Source organism: Eptatretus burgeri, chromosome 5 (genome assembly GCF_056783735.1).
Source record: "Eptatretus burgeri isolate ZD-2024b chromosome 5, Ebu_testis_v1, whole genome shotgun sequence".
Taxonomy (NCBI): domain Eukaryota; kingdom Metazoa; phylum Chordata; class Myxini; order Myxiniformes; family Myxinidae; genus Eptatretus; species Eptatretus burgeri.
In genome coordinates, this window is record NC_140965.1 from 44927113 (window position 1) to 44943405 (window position 16293).

At 45.2% G+C, this 16293-nt stretch overlaps 1 protein-coding gene across 2 annotated transcripts in view; it reads left to right on the forward strand.

Annotated features, from left to right (window-relative positions):
• Window positions 1-16293, forward strand: part of LOC147026341 (angiomotin-like protein 1) — a 103130-nt gene that overhangs the window by 31487 nt on the left and 55350 nt on the right. For both annotated transcript variants that reach the window (XM_085881661.1, XM_085881660.1), the window contains exons 8-9: window positions 8643-8735; window positions 15180-15325. In XM_085881661.1, coding sequence (XP_085737787.1) covers window positions 8643-8735; window positions 15180-15325 — 239 coding nt within the window. The remainder of the gene's footprint in view (window positions 1-8642; window positions 8736-15179; window positions 15326-16293) is intronic.

Consider the following 16293-nt stretch of genomic DNA (forward strand, 5'->3'; position numbering starts at 1 on the left):
GGTGGCGATAAACGACCACTTGGGGGAGCAGTAGGGTCGTCTCCACCGAACACCCCGGAATTTAGGTCATGACTCTCGGATAAGTCCGAAAGTCACGGGTCATTTAAAGGACCGTGGTCGCCAATATTTCGACAGGGTGAGGTAGGGTCCACTTGTCTAATTCCAATTTATCTAAGTACCCACGCTGTCTAACTACCAGGGAAGCCACACCCTTGGCCGACTTTGTCCGAACCGAGTCGCTGTTACCGACTCGGATCCGGCGTAACCGAGCGGAAGTTGCCAAAGCCGCGCTGGTCCCAAATCAACAACTTCGGCCCAGACGGCCTCACTATTTCTCAAGCCCGCATCGTGCTGGGTCAATAGTAGAAATGACAGGCAACGAACTGGAACATTTAACAAGAGGGTTTTTTATAAGGGAGGGAGACACAGAGCAGACTTAATCACTAATAAAATGCAATGTACAAAGAGCAATCAACACTTGTACAATTCTACTTAAGAGACTGGCACCACACACACATACACACACACACACAAAAGAAATGGACACAGTCGGGTCTTTATTCGGTCCTCCAGCCGAGGAGGATAGTTCAGCTGGGGGGACAGAGCCTGGCCGGGTACCTGTCCGCCTCGTGCGGTTACACCAACTTCAACCCACCACTGTGGGACTCGAACCCACGACCCAGAACCCACGATCTTCGCTGCCACGAATGACGATCGATCACCACGGTCCTGGCTGGTCGACCACCACCACCACGAGGAGCCCTGGAAAAGATGGCAGACCACGGCGACGACAGACCAAAGGGCCCAGAGCAAAGACGACGACTCTATTCTCCTCTTGACGACGACTCTACTCTCCTCTTTACGACGACAGCTCGCCACCTTTTCTTATCCTCCCCCCCCCCCCTCCCGCGGGTCGAGGGAACTGCTCTCGGGTAACTCGCCTCCAGATTGGACGAGGGGTTGTCAGGTGATCGGTGGCCTCCCCTCATTGGTCGGGCCAAACATTCCATCCGGCTAAGGCGGAGTCGGCCCTGAGGTGATGAGCCTCCTGATTGGAGGAGGTCTGGTGGGAGGGGGCAACGACCACCCTCCCCCCGTGCGTGTCTGAGAACCCAGACGGAACAACCAGGGGAGCACCCTATTCTCCATCCACCCTTGTAGCGGGGTGGGGCGATCTCGGGTCGGCTGTTGGGCCGGCTGCTGTCAATTGGACGAGCTCACGGTGGGCGGAGGGAACCTCACCCCTGTACGTGACACGTTGCACGTGGGCGATGAATGGCGATGGTGCGAGAACGAAGGATGGATTTGAAGATGTAGAAAAATCTGACTATAAAAGAAACCCACAGTGCACACATTAAATTCCCATTAGACATCAGGGACGGGACCCTGACTATAAACACATACTTATCGAAATAACTGAGCTGCGGGGACTGCTGACTGTCTGTGTGCAGGAGGCTTCCAAATCCGTAACAATACTTCATTCAAGTCATGCAAGTGGAGCACACAACAGGCATAGTCCCGTTACTTTTTAGACGGACCTTGTGTGTGTGTGTGTGTGTGTGTGTGTGTGTGTGTGTGTGTGTGTGTGTGTGTGTGTGTGTGTGTGTGTGTGTGTGTGTGTGTGTGTGTGTGTGTGTGTGTGTGTGTGTGTGTGTGTGTGTGTGTGTGTACAGTACCAGTCAAAAGTTTGGACACACCTACTCATTCAAGGGATTTTCTTTATTTTTACTCTTTTCTACATTGTAGAATAATAGTGAAGACATCAAAACTATGAGAGAACACATGGAAGTATGTAGTATCCAAAAAATTGTTGAACAAATCAAAATATATTTTACATTTTAGATTCTTTAAAGTCGCCACCCTTTGCCTTGATGACAGCTTTGTACACTCTTGGCATTCTCTCAACCAGCTTCATGAGGTTATCACCTGGAATGCTTTTCCATTAACAGATGTGTCTTGTTAAAAGTTCATTTGTGGAATTTCTTTCCTTAATACGTTTGAGCGAACCAGTGGTGTTGTGACAAGGTAGGGTTGGTACACAGTAAATAGTCCTATTTGGTAAAAGACCATTATTTTATCTGTACTGTCTTCATCCATATTGTTACGGTTGTGGAAATTCACAGAACTCCATTCAGGTATCCCAGAGATCAGTTATGTCGATAAGTCTGTGTTCAGATAGATTTCCCCACTGAGGTCTAAAGGGATTTTATTCGTGTAACCGGGCTATGATCTTTGAGGTAGTGTTTTTCTTTTGCTATCTTTATTTTGGACTAACCGCCTCTCAACCACCGCAACCACCAACAACCGCATCGCAACAACCACAGCCACCTTCTCCACAACTCCCTTCACAACAACCACCTTAACCACAACTGCCCAACCACACCACCATCACGACCACCACAAAACGCCAGCCACGCCACCATAACGACAACCACAGACACCACAACCACCTCCGCGTTTCCACCTCAGCACATGGTTGCCAGAAGCCTGGCATTCGGCGAGGGATAACAGACGACGTCCCCCCACCCCCCCACCCAACGAATAACAACTCTGCCAGCCAACGCAGGAGACTCCCAACCCTGCGAGTGGATTCTCAACACGTGCAGGAGAAAAACAAGAAGCAATAACGAATGCGGCGCAGCGGTGAGGGAATGGCCCCGATTGAGCGGAAAAACGGCTTCTTCTGGAAGTTTCCCTCGCGCGCTGGGAAAAGGGAGGGGCGAGGGGGAGGGGCTATAAATGACGTGCTGAGGAGAATTGCACTCTCTCTTTCTGGATCGCGTGCGCAAAAGCTCTCTCTCTCTCTCTCTCTCTCTGGATCGCGCTCTCTGGGTGGTTGTGAGGAAGCTCTCTTTCTGGGTCGTGCTCTCTGGGTGGTTGTGAGGAAGCTCCCTCTCTCTGGATGGCGCTCTCTGGGTGGTTGTGAAGAAGCTCTCTCTCTCTCTCTGGGTCTGTCGTGATGAGGTCGGAGGCGCCGAGACCGAGAATAAATTATTCCGATACGGAAGATGGCAGTTCCAGGCGAGCGGGAGCAGGGGGTATTAGATATAGATTCAGAAATAGTAGAATCTATGGCTCAGGACGAAATCCCCGTGCAGGACATTCATATGCAGGTTGAACACTCCCCGCAAACAAACCCAGAGTCCGAAATGGGTGCAGCGGTGGAGGCCGCGGTGTATGACCCCCCCCCTTCCTCCGCCAAATTCCCTCCCCAGCCCCCGGCGGGTCCACGCCTGATGATGGCGAAGCGACTGCCACAGACCCACCAGACATGGGCCAGCTATTTATGATTTTGCTGGCAAAAATGGATGGTATGGGAAACAAAATGGATGAAAACGCAAAGGAGATGAAAGAAATAAAAAACAAAATGGATGCAAACACACAGAATCTGCGGGGCGATTTACAAACCACAAAAAAACAAAATAAATGAAAATGCATGCAAAATGGAAAATAAAATGGATGAAAATATGCAAACACTGCGGGGTGAGATGCAGCGCGTGGGGCGATGCCTGCAGGCGGGCATAATGGCAATTGCGTGCAGCGAAACGCGGACAATGGATTGGAAGATGGCTGCACCACGTGGTGGTGCGAACGAGCTGGGAGGGAGTGCAACGGCTGTGCGGCCCGCGATGGAAACGGGGGAGGTCATGACGAGAGACGCCGACACAATAATTCGGGATACGTGTAACACGAGACTCGTGCAGGTGATAAAGAAAGTGACGGTGACACAGAGGGAAAAATTAAATGGGGTGACTAAGACATGTAAGAGACACATGGAGACGAGAGAGATAATAAAGGAAGGAAAAGAAATAAGAGACACGGGAGATAGAGGGTGAATTGGACGGAAGTAAAGACGAATACACACACATGGAGGTAGTGGAGGACAATGGGGGCGAGCTGGCAGAATGTGTCGTGACCCGGTGCGAGCAGCAGGATGGCCCTCCCAGGAACGAGGGGAGAGAATAGCCCCCCTTGAAGCGGATCGCGACCAGGTGAGTCCAATCGAGCTTTGCGAGTTAGAGGGGGCGAGTGCTATAGACGGGTACACGCGAAGCTTGGGGGGGGTGTGAAGGCCCCGGGGCCCCTTGTGGTAGAGTGAATTCCCAGTGTGGTTACGAAATGTGTGCTGAAACGCGTGCATAGCGTGGGTGAAAGACGGTGTGTGGAAGGAACAGCGTGTGTGAGGGAAACGGCGTGTGTGGTTTTGAAATGCTTGAGTGAAACCGCATGTGTGAGAGCGCTGTATGTAAGGGAGATGACGATCGGTATGCGGGAACACGCAACCGCGTACCCGAGTGAAAGTGTCATGGTGAGGTGTGTGAGCGTCATGGCATGCAGGAGTGCGTGTGTGGAATTGCGACGATGACGGGACCAGACGAGGGACAAAGGCCGAGTAGCGGCCGTAGATGTTTCGGGGACCGTGCCGGATTCGCACGGCAGCGCGTGCGCGGTCCGTGCTGTTCTTCGCACGAGGCTGCCACGTGCGTGCCTGCGCGGGTGAAATCCGGTCCGGAAACGCACGCGGTGGATGTAGCCGATCCCGCGGATGGACAAAAGGTAGGCTGGAATACGAATTTGGACCGGACGGGTTCTCCAGGCGAGCGTGGTGTAAAGCAAAGCACATGTGCTCGCGTGGGGAACCCCTCGAAACGCGGGGCTTGCTTTGGAATGCGCAGTGACTTAGTGGCTGCATGGTTGGAATCCGGCAGGAGGGGAATCCCTGCCGGATGTTACCGTCCGATAAGGGACGAGGTGCGCGAGCAGCTGCCGTGACGTCACGAAAAGGAGCGCAGGTTGCGAGTTGCCGCACTGGTGGGCGCATTAAAAGAAAAAGAAAAAGAGAGCAAGCTTCCCAGTTTTGGGTAAACAGGATTCCCAGCAAGGGGTGGAAGACCCCCTGCCTGGGGCACAGGACACAACTAGCTAGGGGGAAGGGTTAGTGATAGCTCGACCGGCTTCATGTGGCAGGGACAAGTCCTCATGGGGCCCGTGGAATGGATTAGGGAGAGGGATTGCAGCTTAGGGTTAGAATGGGAAATTATTTTTGGAGACACGGACAGACTGTGAGTGTGTAGAGGGGACGTAGCTTAGCTACGTAGAGTTAAAAGGAACGTGCTGTATTGTAAGGGATGACGAGGGAGCATGAGTTAGTTGAGGGAGTTAGTGAGAAGAATGGCAGTGATGAGCGATATGAGCGATATGAGCGATGAAATGCGTTGAAAGGAAACATGTTGAGTGAATGAGGGCCAGCGGGCCTGTGTGTATGGAGCGAATGTGGTATGCATGGTGCGATGAGTGATTGGGGGGAGGAGTGACTCCCACCCAAGGGACCCTGGGGTCAGTGTAAAGTGAGTTAGTGGGTGAGTCAAATTGACAAAATGGAGGTCGTTTTGCGGCTGGTGGGAACGTAGGCTCAAAACCCGTTTGGAGGGGTGCAGGAGCCCTGTTGACGGGCTGGGAGCGTGGCTGCGAACGGTGAGTATCGCTTAGTGGGTACCCCGGGCACCGGGCTAGTCGGCCGCGGTAGGCCAAGGGCCCAAGGGGGACCGGGATAGAGTAGTGGGCACGGGTGGGCCCGCATGATGCGGGGCCTGTGGCGCCAATAGCCACGTGGGCAGTGTCGTGGGCATCCGGGGAAGGGGCCCGTGGCGCCAGCCTGCCACGTGAGCGTCGAGGGGGAGTAGCCAGGGAGGGCACTCCCCAAATTTTAGGGAGCTGGTAGGCTCGGAGAAAGTCGCAGGGCCCGGGGCTGCCATAGTTGGAGAATCGGCAGAGGGTAGTTCCTGCCAAGGGAGCCACACATCCCAGCCATGAGACCGTGCGAGGGCACGAGGGAAAATTAGAGGGCAAGGCCCAAATTTGTGAGGGCACCAACACAGGTGACAGGAATCTTGGTTGGTAGAACCAATAGTTTAAGGGACAGGCGCTTTTGGAAAGCCCCAGGGTAGTTAAAGGTGAATAAATGTGAGGGTAGATATGGAAGTGTACCCCTCCGCACCATCCATCCCTTCACTCTCGTGTGGGCCGTTGGACTCACCGTGGTAAATAGATCGCTGAGATCTGAGGAGGCCATTCTGAGGCTGCATTGGGCCTCGACACAGGATGCAAGCTCTCCCTTATCCCCCTCCAGGAAGGGAACGTAGGGGTTGGGAGTAGGCTAGGACAGGATAGGTTAGCCGGACAGAGATGATAAAGGGGGTTAGGGAGACGAATTATAATGGGGGAAATAAAAATAAAATAAAACAAAAAAATAAGATGGGGCTAAATTGGTTGGGGTTTTGCAAATTAAGGGAGTGGGTATGGACAGACAGGCAAAGGCGATAGGTTGGGAGGGAGACAGTAGGGTTGGTCCGAGCCCGCCTTCAGACCGGTCGGCACCACCACACTCCCTCCACGCACCTCCAGAATGAGACAAGAGGCCGGCCAGCTTCACCTGCCGACCTCTGTTTTACTACAACGGCCTGTGCCGGCCTTGTCTGCCTGCCTCTGCCTTGACCCCATGCCTGCTAGCCTTTGTTCTTTGCATTTGCCCCATTTCACCATCCATCACCATGTGCGCCAGGATCATCGCGCGAGCTGCAGGAATTGCCCTGCAGGCAGCCGCACCACGGCACTGCATTGGGCAGCCCGTGCACCGTGTTTATATCCATCCATCCATCCGTTCATTTTCTTGTGTTGCTTGAGTCAGTGCCCATCCAGTGTTCTGCAGGGACTGCTCCGCATACGGGGACTGCAATGGTGCAGCCCGTGCACCGTTTTGTGTTCACTGCGCTCATTTCAAGGGGGAGGCCAAAGACTGCATTGGGCAGCCGGCCACATTCCCTGTACAACACCTGCATTTGTTTCATGAGCCAGAGACTGCATTTGGGCAGCCTTGCTCCCTGCTTGAAAAATGGCCTGTGGGATGGTGTATAGCCGCCGGGTTGGGGTGAGTTACCTTCAGCAGCTGAAGACATGAAAAGGTTTTGTGACAGACAACGGGGCCTTTTGAGCAGGCCCCGAAGGTGATAAAAGATATTTATATCATATATATATATATATATATATATATATATATATATATATATATATATATATATATATATATATATATATATATAGTTTTTTCTTTTTATTTTTACATGTTTATTTCTGTCTGCCGTCGATCTTTCTCGACGTTTTCTCGAAATCCAGGAACCGAACCCCCCTCTTCTCATTTGCCCCTGGTTTTAACTATCATGGTATTTTCCAGGGACCTAACCCCTGTGATATTGAAGGGTTTACTGCGATCTATTTCAGTCATCGAACAGAGGCTTGTATTATATAGTGGTTCATTTGTAACATCATTGAATGTTGTGATGAAAATAATGGTGCATTTGTAATGTTCATGGGGAGAATATTTCTTTCCAGATAGTTCTCAAGCACACTGTTTGGTGCCATTTCAATATTTCTTCTGTTCCATCGATGCTCAAGAACTGCAAGAACGTTGCGTTTGTCAGTGCAGACTGTTTTCCACAGATTATGACTGATTCCAGTTTTTGGCAACCAGCTTTTAAAACAGATGTTGAAGTATCATCGGCAGAAGCATTTCATGAATTGATGTGTTTTGGAAAAGAAGCATGGTATTTTATATTCGTCAAAAGGACGTCAAATTTCACTTTTCATGCTTTGATGTAAAATTATGTCACAGAATTAGTAATCACCCCATACCTTTTATTTCCTTCCTCTGATTGGTTGCCCACATGACCAAATGGTTGAAGTATTTCATTGATTCTTTATTCTTGTTGTGTATATACCTCTGAGAATATACTCAAAAATATGATATATCTATAAAATGGAATATAAATGTGGACTAAAAGTTGGTATAGCATATTGATGATCGCGACGCTTTAGATGAGAAATAAAGTCGGTGTTGGTATTTAATAATCCTGCTTTATTTCTTACTGTCCCGGTCTAACATCTAATTCTAGTACTCTGCCTGAAGGCAGGATCAGTGCTGCCAAAGCAGCCTCACGGCAAGGATTACACTAGATGGTCTGTCGTTGCCTTCCCAGTGGTATACAGGGCAGGAATTTGGATTTTGGCCAGGGTACTGGCGATAGCTCACGCACTCTTTGTGAAGCACAGTATCTTTGACATCCACAAACTAATACTGGTAGATGAGACATCCAGCTTATCATCCATCTAAAGAACGGCACACACATTGATGAATCACCCTGCCTGTGAAACACCAGGATGACAGTTTATAGCTGGGCTGAGATTCAAACCCATGGCTAAACAGTTCAGAGGGAAGTGTGCATACCTCTATGGCCGAGGCTATTCTGCCAGCCTAATGTCCCAATATTTTTCATAATATAGTGTATATTCTAAGTTGTAGTGCAGTACAGACCAGTTGTGGTGAACATTTAATGAGATGAATCTTGTTGAGCTCGACAGCACTTTGATAGCACTCAGACCTTTTGACCGAAGAATGTTCATGTGTTCAGCTGTATGTTGTTCGACAACCTGTGGAAGTTTTTCTATGATTTTGTTTCAATAAAATTTGCAGTTGCTTGGAAATTTCTTTGGTGTTTTTCATTGGTCATGCAAGCATTTAACCATTCTCTTTCTTCATTTGTGTGAGCATTTTGGTGATGGGAAACTGAAAGCTGTTTGTGTTGCAGAGCGCCTGGAAACTATGAGCAAGCAATTGGCAGGCAGAGAAAACGATGGTGCGGAAGAGAACAGGCTTGTAATTGCCAAACTCGTTGCTCAAAGTGCGTGACTACTGATCTTATGTGCAAATGTTTTTTTTTAGATTTTCTTGCTGTTTGCCATTTGCTATTCACTTCTTTAATTTGAGGATTGTGTTGGTAGATTTAAAAAAATATATTTTATTTTATTTTATTTTATTCTCGAGGTCTGAAATTGTTTGTGTTTGTTTTTCTGAGGAGGGTCGTGCTATCATCATTTCTGTTGACATAATGTGTTTGGCTGAGTGTTGTGTTTTTGCAACAATAATGCTGCTTGACATACCATAACACAAGCAGATTCATTTGCGAGTTTCCTCGAATACTAAGTGCAGCTCAACGTCGTGGCCGTGAAAATACACCTTATCCCTGCTTTCGCACAGCTGTTGATTTTGGGTCTAAACTCAACATAACATAGATATTAATGTTTGAAATCATCATCAAATTGTCGTGAAAGCTTCTGATATCATCATTGGCACGTTAGGCCATCAGCTGAGCGTTGGATGTGGCCAAGAAAAAGAGCTTTGTTCCGACTCCCTTGGATCAACATGTTCTTGGTCATTTTTTTGTTGCCAACAACATGCCTGGCTCTTCAATAAAAGTTCAAATGGCATCACCATGAGCTTCAAGTGGCCATAGTGGGGTCAAAAATCACAATTGTTGTGCCTGAAGCCTTGTTTGTCATTTTATATCCCTGAATCAGAGATCCTTGATACCATTTCTGTCAAAGCCCCATGGCACTACTTCGTATCGATCTTCGTATTATAGTAGTTCCATTTATATATGACCACATGGTGGGAACTTCAAAATGGCTCTTTCACATTCCGTTCCAGAAAATGAGCTGTCATGCCATGCTCACGGCTTCATAGGTTTCCATCTACTTACTTTCGGACTGAGAAATTTGTGTTACCATCAGACCTCACTAATTACTGGAGGGTCATTCAATCTCAAACGTGGAGGCACCTTGACTATGGTACTGTACTATACCATTAAATATGCTGTTTTGTTCTGAGAAAACTGCTCGGTATACCTTTGTTTTACTCTTCTTTTTTTTAAAACCACCTTTTCTCCAGTCTAGTTCCCTTCACTCTATCAGCCTTCAGACCCCGGATGCACACGTTCTTCCCAGTAACCCTTTCAATCCTCGTGTTTCAACTCCAAAAATTCCAGCTTTCCATTTACCTCCATTTTTGTTCCTCTTTTCTACTGTTTGTTGAATTGCGTTCGAGATTCTTTGATTGTGTTCTTTCTTCCAGGGTTTCAAGCAAATGGTTCACCATCATATCGTGTCACCCCTCATTCCCTCCTGTGATCTGTTCTACCTCCTACCTCACCCAACCCTCTTACTTGCAGGTTGCTGTGTTTCCAGCATCTCCCACCCCCCCCCAAACTCCCTCTCTCTTTTCCTCACACGCCATAGCCATCTGTGGCCGCACTGTCTATGCTTTTTGATATTGCGTTTTATTGACTCGCTGTTCGATGAGTCTCAGTTTTGTATACAAAACACATTTGGCAATGTCACCCAAGCAAAGTCCTTCCTCGATGCCATCATTTTTTTCTCATGGTCTACAAGACCATGAGCTTGAAACCCCTGCACAACAATACTCCATTCATACTTCAATGGAATATTGCTCTTCTTGTGGCCCATGATGTAAATCCTAGGATTCTTTGAAATCCAAGGTTCTGAACAAGTGCCTGTTGACATTGCATTTCAGATAGTCAGTGACCTCTCAGTCTTCTCTCATCACTCTTGCATCCCCTACACATTTTACCATTCATCCCTCGAATGTCCATCAAGTGTGCATGGGTTCTTCAGTTAACCCTCTCTTGAGACGTGATGCAGGTTTGTGTATTGTGTGGGAAATTGGCTTGAGAACAGTAAATAGAGCACCGTGGTTGGAAATTGGCATTGGACAGGATGAGAAGTGATATTAAGGAAAAACACAATAATTTTGTTGTTGTGTAATATGGACTGCACAGCATTGCACAAGCACCTGGGCAGACACGCACACACACACACACACACACACACACACACACACACACACACACACACACACACACACACACACACACACACACACACACACACACACACACACACACACACACACACACACACACATCATATCACCTTAACCCATTTAAATTTTACCTTCTGCGGTTTATCCAATTTATTCTTCAACTGGCGATTGGCTGTCTTTGGTCACGCTAAATGCATTGACTTGTGAGACCGTGTGTTTTTTTTTCTCTGTCTCCTAGGTTGTTGTGCAATCATATTTTGTAGTCCTTTGTTTTCCATCAGTTTTGTTATTTGTAATATTGGTGTACATATAAATCTGTTGAAGTGGAGATGTGATGCAAGCTCGGTGAGTGGAATTGCATATTTTTTACCTGCATCAGATTGTCCTTGTGTTTCCTTATTGTACTGTGTAGTGCACACGGAAATTCATCAGATTAATGGCAATGATCAGCCTTATTATCCAGTACTTCCAAGCCATTTCACTTATTCGACGAAGCTTCCACAAACGATGTTTAGTAAATGTTGTTTTGTCTCTCGTATTATTGTTTTTTTTTTACAGACAGTTTTTTTTTGGTTTGTTTGTTTTTATCCCTCGCCGCGTGGCTGAAGGGGGATATTGTTATCACCCAGGTCGTCCGTCCGGCTGTCCGTCCGTCCGGCTGGCTGGCTTGGCTGGGCGTCAACATTTATAGCTGTGAGTGCGATAACTCATAAACTGTTCGCCATATCGATTTGAAGTTTGGGCCACATGTGTACCACCTGAAAAAGAAGAACCCTATTGATTTTGGGGGTGGCCGGATCCAAGATGGCCGACTGGGGTGGCCATCTTGAAAAAAATGTTTTTTGTAATAAATGGAAAACCGCTTATCTGATTTCAATTATTTTTCAATGGCGGGGGATTCCCCATCTCTGATGGTATATTTGACAATTTGAAGTCCGTTGAAGATAAATTGATCAAACGATTCCTAGCTACAGTCATTTAAAATCTTCTTTGGTGAGGTCACACACATTCCTCATTATTTGTCATTAAATTGTGGTCGTAATGTTACATTGCATTGTCTTATTCCTTTTTATTTTTATTTCAAAATGGTATATTTGCACTTCTAATGTGTCTTTGCCTCTACATGATTAAAGTTTCACATTTGCTAAGGTTACATATCTATCAAAGAGCTTTACTACACGATACCCTCTGTACTACACGATACCCTCTTTACCACATGATACGTACAGTATTTAAAACTGCTCTGTTGAATCCATGCTTGGTACCTCCGCCTTTGAAGATGGATGGAGGTTGTTTTCACCCCTGTCTGTCAGTCTGTTTGTCTGTCTGTGAACAAGGAATAATTGGTTCACGAGTTAGTAAGTGACCACTATATTCGTTATGGGTGTGTGTCTGTCTGTCTGTCTGTCTGTCTGTCTGTCTGTCCTGAGCATAGCTCCGTGGGTTTTGATCCGATCTTGATAAAATTAGGGTGTGAGGTTTGTATCATGATCTAGTTGTGTATTCCGGAGAATGGGCGTGCTGCACTGCACCCATTATTGGCGGATCCACGCCCAAAAAATGTGTTTTTACGGGTAGCCGGTTTCAAGTTACATCTTCTCCGAGGGGGTTTGTCGAATTTGGCATGGGTTTCGGGATTTGGTTCGCCCAATGGCACCTGCATAGCCCCATGGAGCTCGATTTTTCATTTTCGTCCCAAGGTCAAGGTCACAAGGTCACAAGGTCACGAACTTAGAAAATGTCAAAAAAAAAATCAATAAATTGGGCATCGAGCTCCTAGGGTTTTCAACTGTTTCGAATGAAAGTTGGTATGCAAGTAGTGCTCTTTGAGTACTACAACTTTCATCATTTACGTTTTTCCCGATTCCCACCAGTTTGCCCATGGCGTCCCCTCGAAGGTCAAAAAATAAAAAAGGCAAACCGTGTACATTGCTCGTGGAACCATCGCCATCTCCAGACTTGTTTATTCTATTTTGGTAAAGATCCTGATACTATAATTTTTTAAGTGATTCTTCACCATTGAGAGATAGGGCCCAAACCGCTATATAACACGATATCTCAAAAAAGTTATGAAGGGATTTGGCTGAAAGTTGGTGGACAGGTTTTGGCTTTGTGTGACAGGATGGGTGTGTGACAAGGAAGAATTGATTCAATTTTGGTGAAGATCTGAATCCGGATCCATTTTCTTTTTTTTTTTGAGTGATTCTTCACCATTGCGAGATGGGATTAAAAACGATATATTGCACGATATTTCAAAATTATGGTGGATTATGACAAAACTGGGTAGATGAGTTGGTTAGGTGACAAGAACAAGCTGATTTGATTTTGGTTCGGGTCCGAATCCAGATCCAGCTAATCAGTTGGATTCAAAATGTAAACTGTTCAACTTGGCAGAGGTATGCGCTTCATCGAGTGCCGTTCTAGTTTATATGCTGTGTATGTTGTAACGAGCAGGGGTACTCGGCATTGCCGGTGCTGTTCTATTCCTGTTGACATTTTAAAGAAATCAATATTTTTCGTTGTTGTCAGGGCCTAAAACACTAAGGAATGGGGTCGGGGATCATTTAATATTAATTTTGGTATTGCTACAAAAGCTAAAACACTGTAGAGCGCTAAAAAAAAAAAAAATATATATATATATATATATATATATATATATATATATATATATATATATATATATATATATATATATATATATATATATATATATATATATAGTTTCTCTTTTTTTAATTTCTAATTTTTTGGCCGAAAATACTCTGTGGCACTCATTAATGAACCTCTGAAAGTTTGAAAAAGATGCATTTTGCCATCTCTGAGAAATATGGTGACACATATACACACATGGCTCTCTTGTAGTCTGGATTATATATTTCGTTCTCCTACAACGTTCAATAATGATTAAACTTTTTTTAAGGAGGCTAATATACAAATCTGGAAACGTTTTTGACTCTCTGACCCCTTTCCATCCATTCAAAGTTTATCTTTCTTCGAACTTTGTATACATATTTGAATCTATACTCGATCCTCTGCAGTTGTTAAAACTTAAGGCAAACAACGTATGTTTCCACCAACACAGTAGAGTATTGGGTAGGTTTGGAATGCTATTAAATGTCCATCATAAAAGGTAATGAAGCAAACCCTTAAATATACACACCAGGCTTGGTGGTGTAATGGTTAGAGTGTCTGCACAAAGACTGGGAGGTCGGTGGTCAAACCAAAGACTTAAAAAAAAAATAAAAAAAAAAGTATGTGCAGCTTTCCTGCTTGATGCTCAGCATTTAAAAAAGATAAAGCGCAGACCCCAAAAAAAATAGATTGGCAAACACTGCACAGGTTTGATGGGCCTAATGGCATCCTGCGTGCAAGTTCCTTGGAAGGGAACTCGTATTATAAATTGTTTATTTTAGAATTTTACAATCTCACATGCATATTCAACAAATAGTCGATCTACAATAAATAAATAAAAAAGCAATAATCACATTACACATTGTCAAGTGAATGCCTGCACACAAACTGACCTCCATATATGATTGAATACATAAGTTTTCACTTGATACTTTGCTAATATTTGTAGCTCTACATTTATGATCAACCAAACACACACAGCTGTCCTTACCTTACAGGCACTGGACTGAACATCCAAACCACCTGCCCCCCATCTCCCATTTACTTATTCCCTCACTTTTCCCCTCTTGCATATGGAATGTGCAATGATGCTCATCTCTGATGTGCCATACTCTGTTACAGAGAGAGTGTTGATGCTGCTGAAGCAGTTTCTTGGCAAGGGTTATATTGTATGGTTTGCCATTGCCTACCAAGCAGTAGTTCGGGCAGGAATTAATCATTTCTTCAGGGTGTTGGTGGTAGCTTGCTTGCTCTTGGCAAAGGACCCCATCAACAAATGCCGGCAGATGGGACGCATGTTCAACGTCCATCCGAGGGACGGCACGCACATTTATGAATCTCCCTGCCTGCGAGACACCAGGGTGACAGTTTATAGCTGGGTCAGGATTCAAACCCAGGCTAGACATCTTAGAGGTGAGTGTGCGTACCTCGAGGCCACCCTGCCAGCATCATGTAATAAATGGATGTTTCCAGATATTAATGATGACTTGTCACTTGATTTGGCTTTTTGTTGGTAATTTAGGTGCCAAAGTGTGAACATGACACTTTTTATTTATAATTTTGAAATCGTGTTTAAATTTGTATTAGAAATGTTTTCTAGCAGCCATTCATTCATCGCTAAAAAAATTAGTAAAACTCACCTCGTTTTATAAGCAGCCTGTTTAACCTCTCATTCTTGAAATACCGCTTTCAAGTTATGCCAGGTCTAGATTTGACTAGATCTGGCATGAACTACCATAATAAAAGCAAGTGAAGATCTCTGTGATGGAAACGTTAATGTTCGTCTTTTTTTTTTCTTTTTTTTCATGGATTTTAGACAAGGAGAATCTTGTGGCAAAGGAGAAAATTGACGTAGAGGTTTCAGCTATGCGAACAACCAGCAGTGACCAGCGTCGGCACATTGAGCTCCTCAATCAAGCACTCAATACTGCTCAAGCCAAGAATGTCAAGTTAGAGGAAGAGGTAAAGTTGTACCCATTCTTCCATTTTACATAATGATGTACAAGGAAAGAAAGATGCTGAAAAAGACAATTCTGCCCAGCTTCATACAAAATGCAATGCCTTTTCTGACACCTACTGTGCTGTGCAAATGTTTGGGTTATTCCAATAATATTCACAGTATAAGGTAAATTAATCAAATGATCAATGATAACCATCATATGTGTTTATTATTGTAAATTAACAGCTTTTATAAATGCACATGAAACAAACTGCTTCAGTAGAAAACAAGAACAGTGTCATTTTATCGTTTCGGTTAATATTTTGTGCATCCAGCCTTTGCCTTCTTGAGTGCCGTCACTCTTTTACCCATGCTTCAGTATATGACTGAAGCACTTTTACAGGAATATTGTACCAAATATCCTGTAGTACATTCCACAGTTCTGTAAGGTTAGTTGGGTTCCTCTTGTTAGTCTCCGTTTCCAGATAATCCCATATATGGCCTCGATGGGACTCATGTCCAGACTCTTGGTTGCCATTCTAACACTTGGAGCACACTAGCTTTTGGCGATTCTTAAAATTTGACAATTGCTTCTGATTTGAGAATCTATAATGAATTTGTCCTCATCACACACCCAACCTGCTCAACTCGTTTCGTCTGAATCCGTCTACAAGTTCTTGAGATATCCTGAACATAGACAAATAGAGGTGAAAACATAAGCTCCATCCATCCTTGGTGGTGGAGGTAATTAAGAGAAATAACGAGCATAAAATTTATTTTCATGAGTCGATAAAATCAGTGGCATGATGTATATCTACTATAAATGGATGAGGTGTGTGTGTGCATGCATGCGTGTGCATGCTGGTTTTTTTGTGGAATTCTACTGGAGCGTTCTGATGTTGAATGTGAAACACCAAAATGATCATCATCACCTCCTGAGTTGATTAGGCTAATTAACTACAAATAACCCAGAAGAATTCCCATGTTTTAA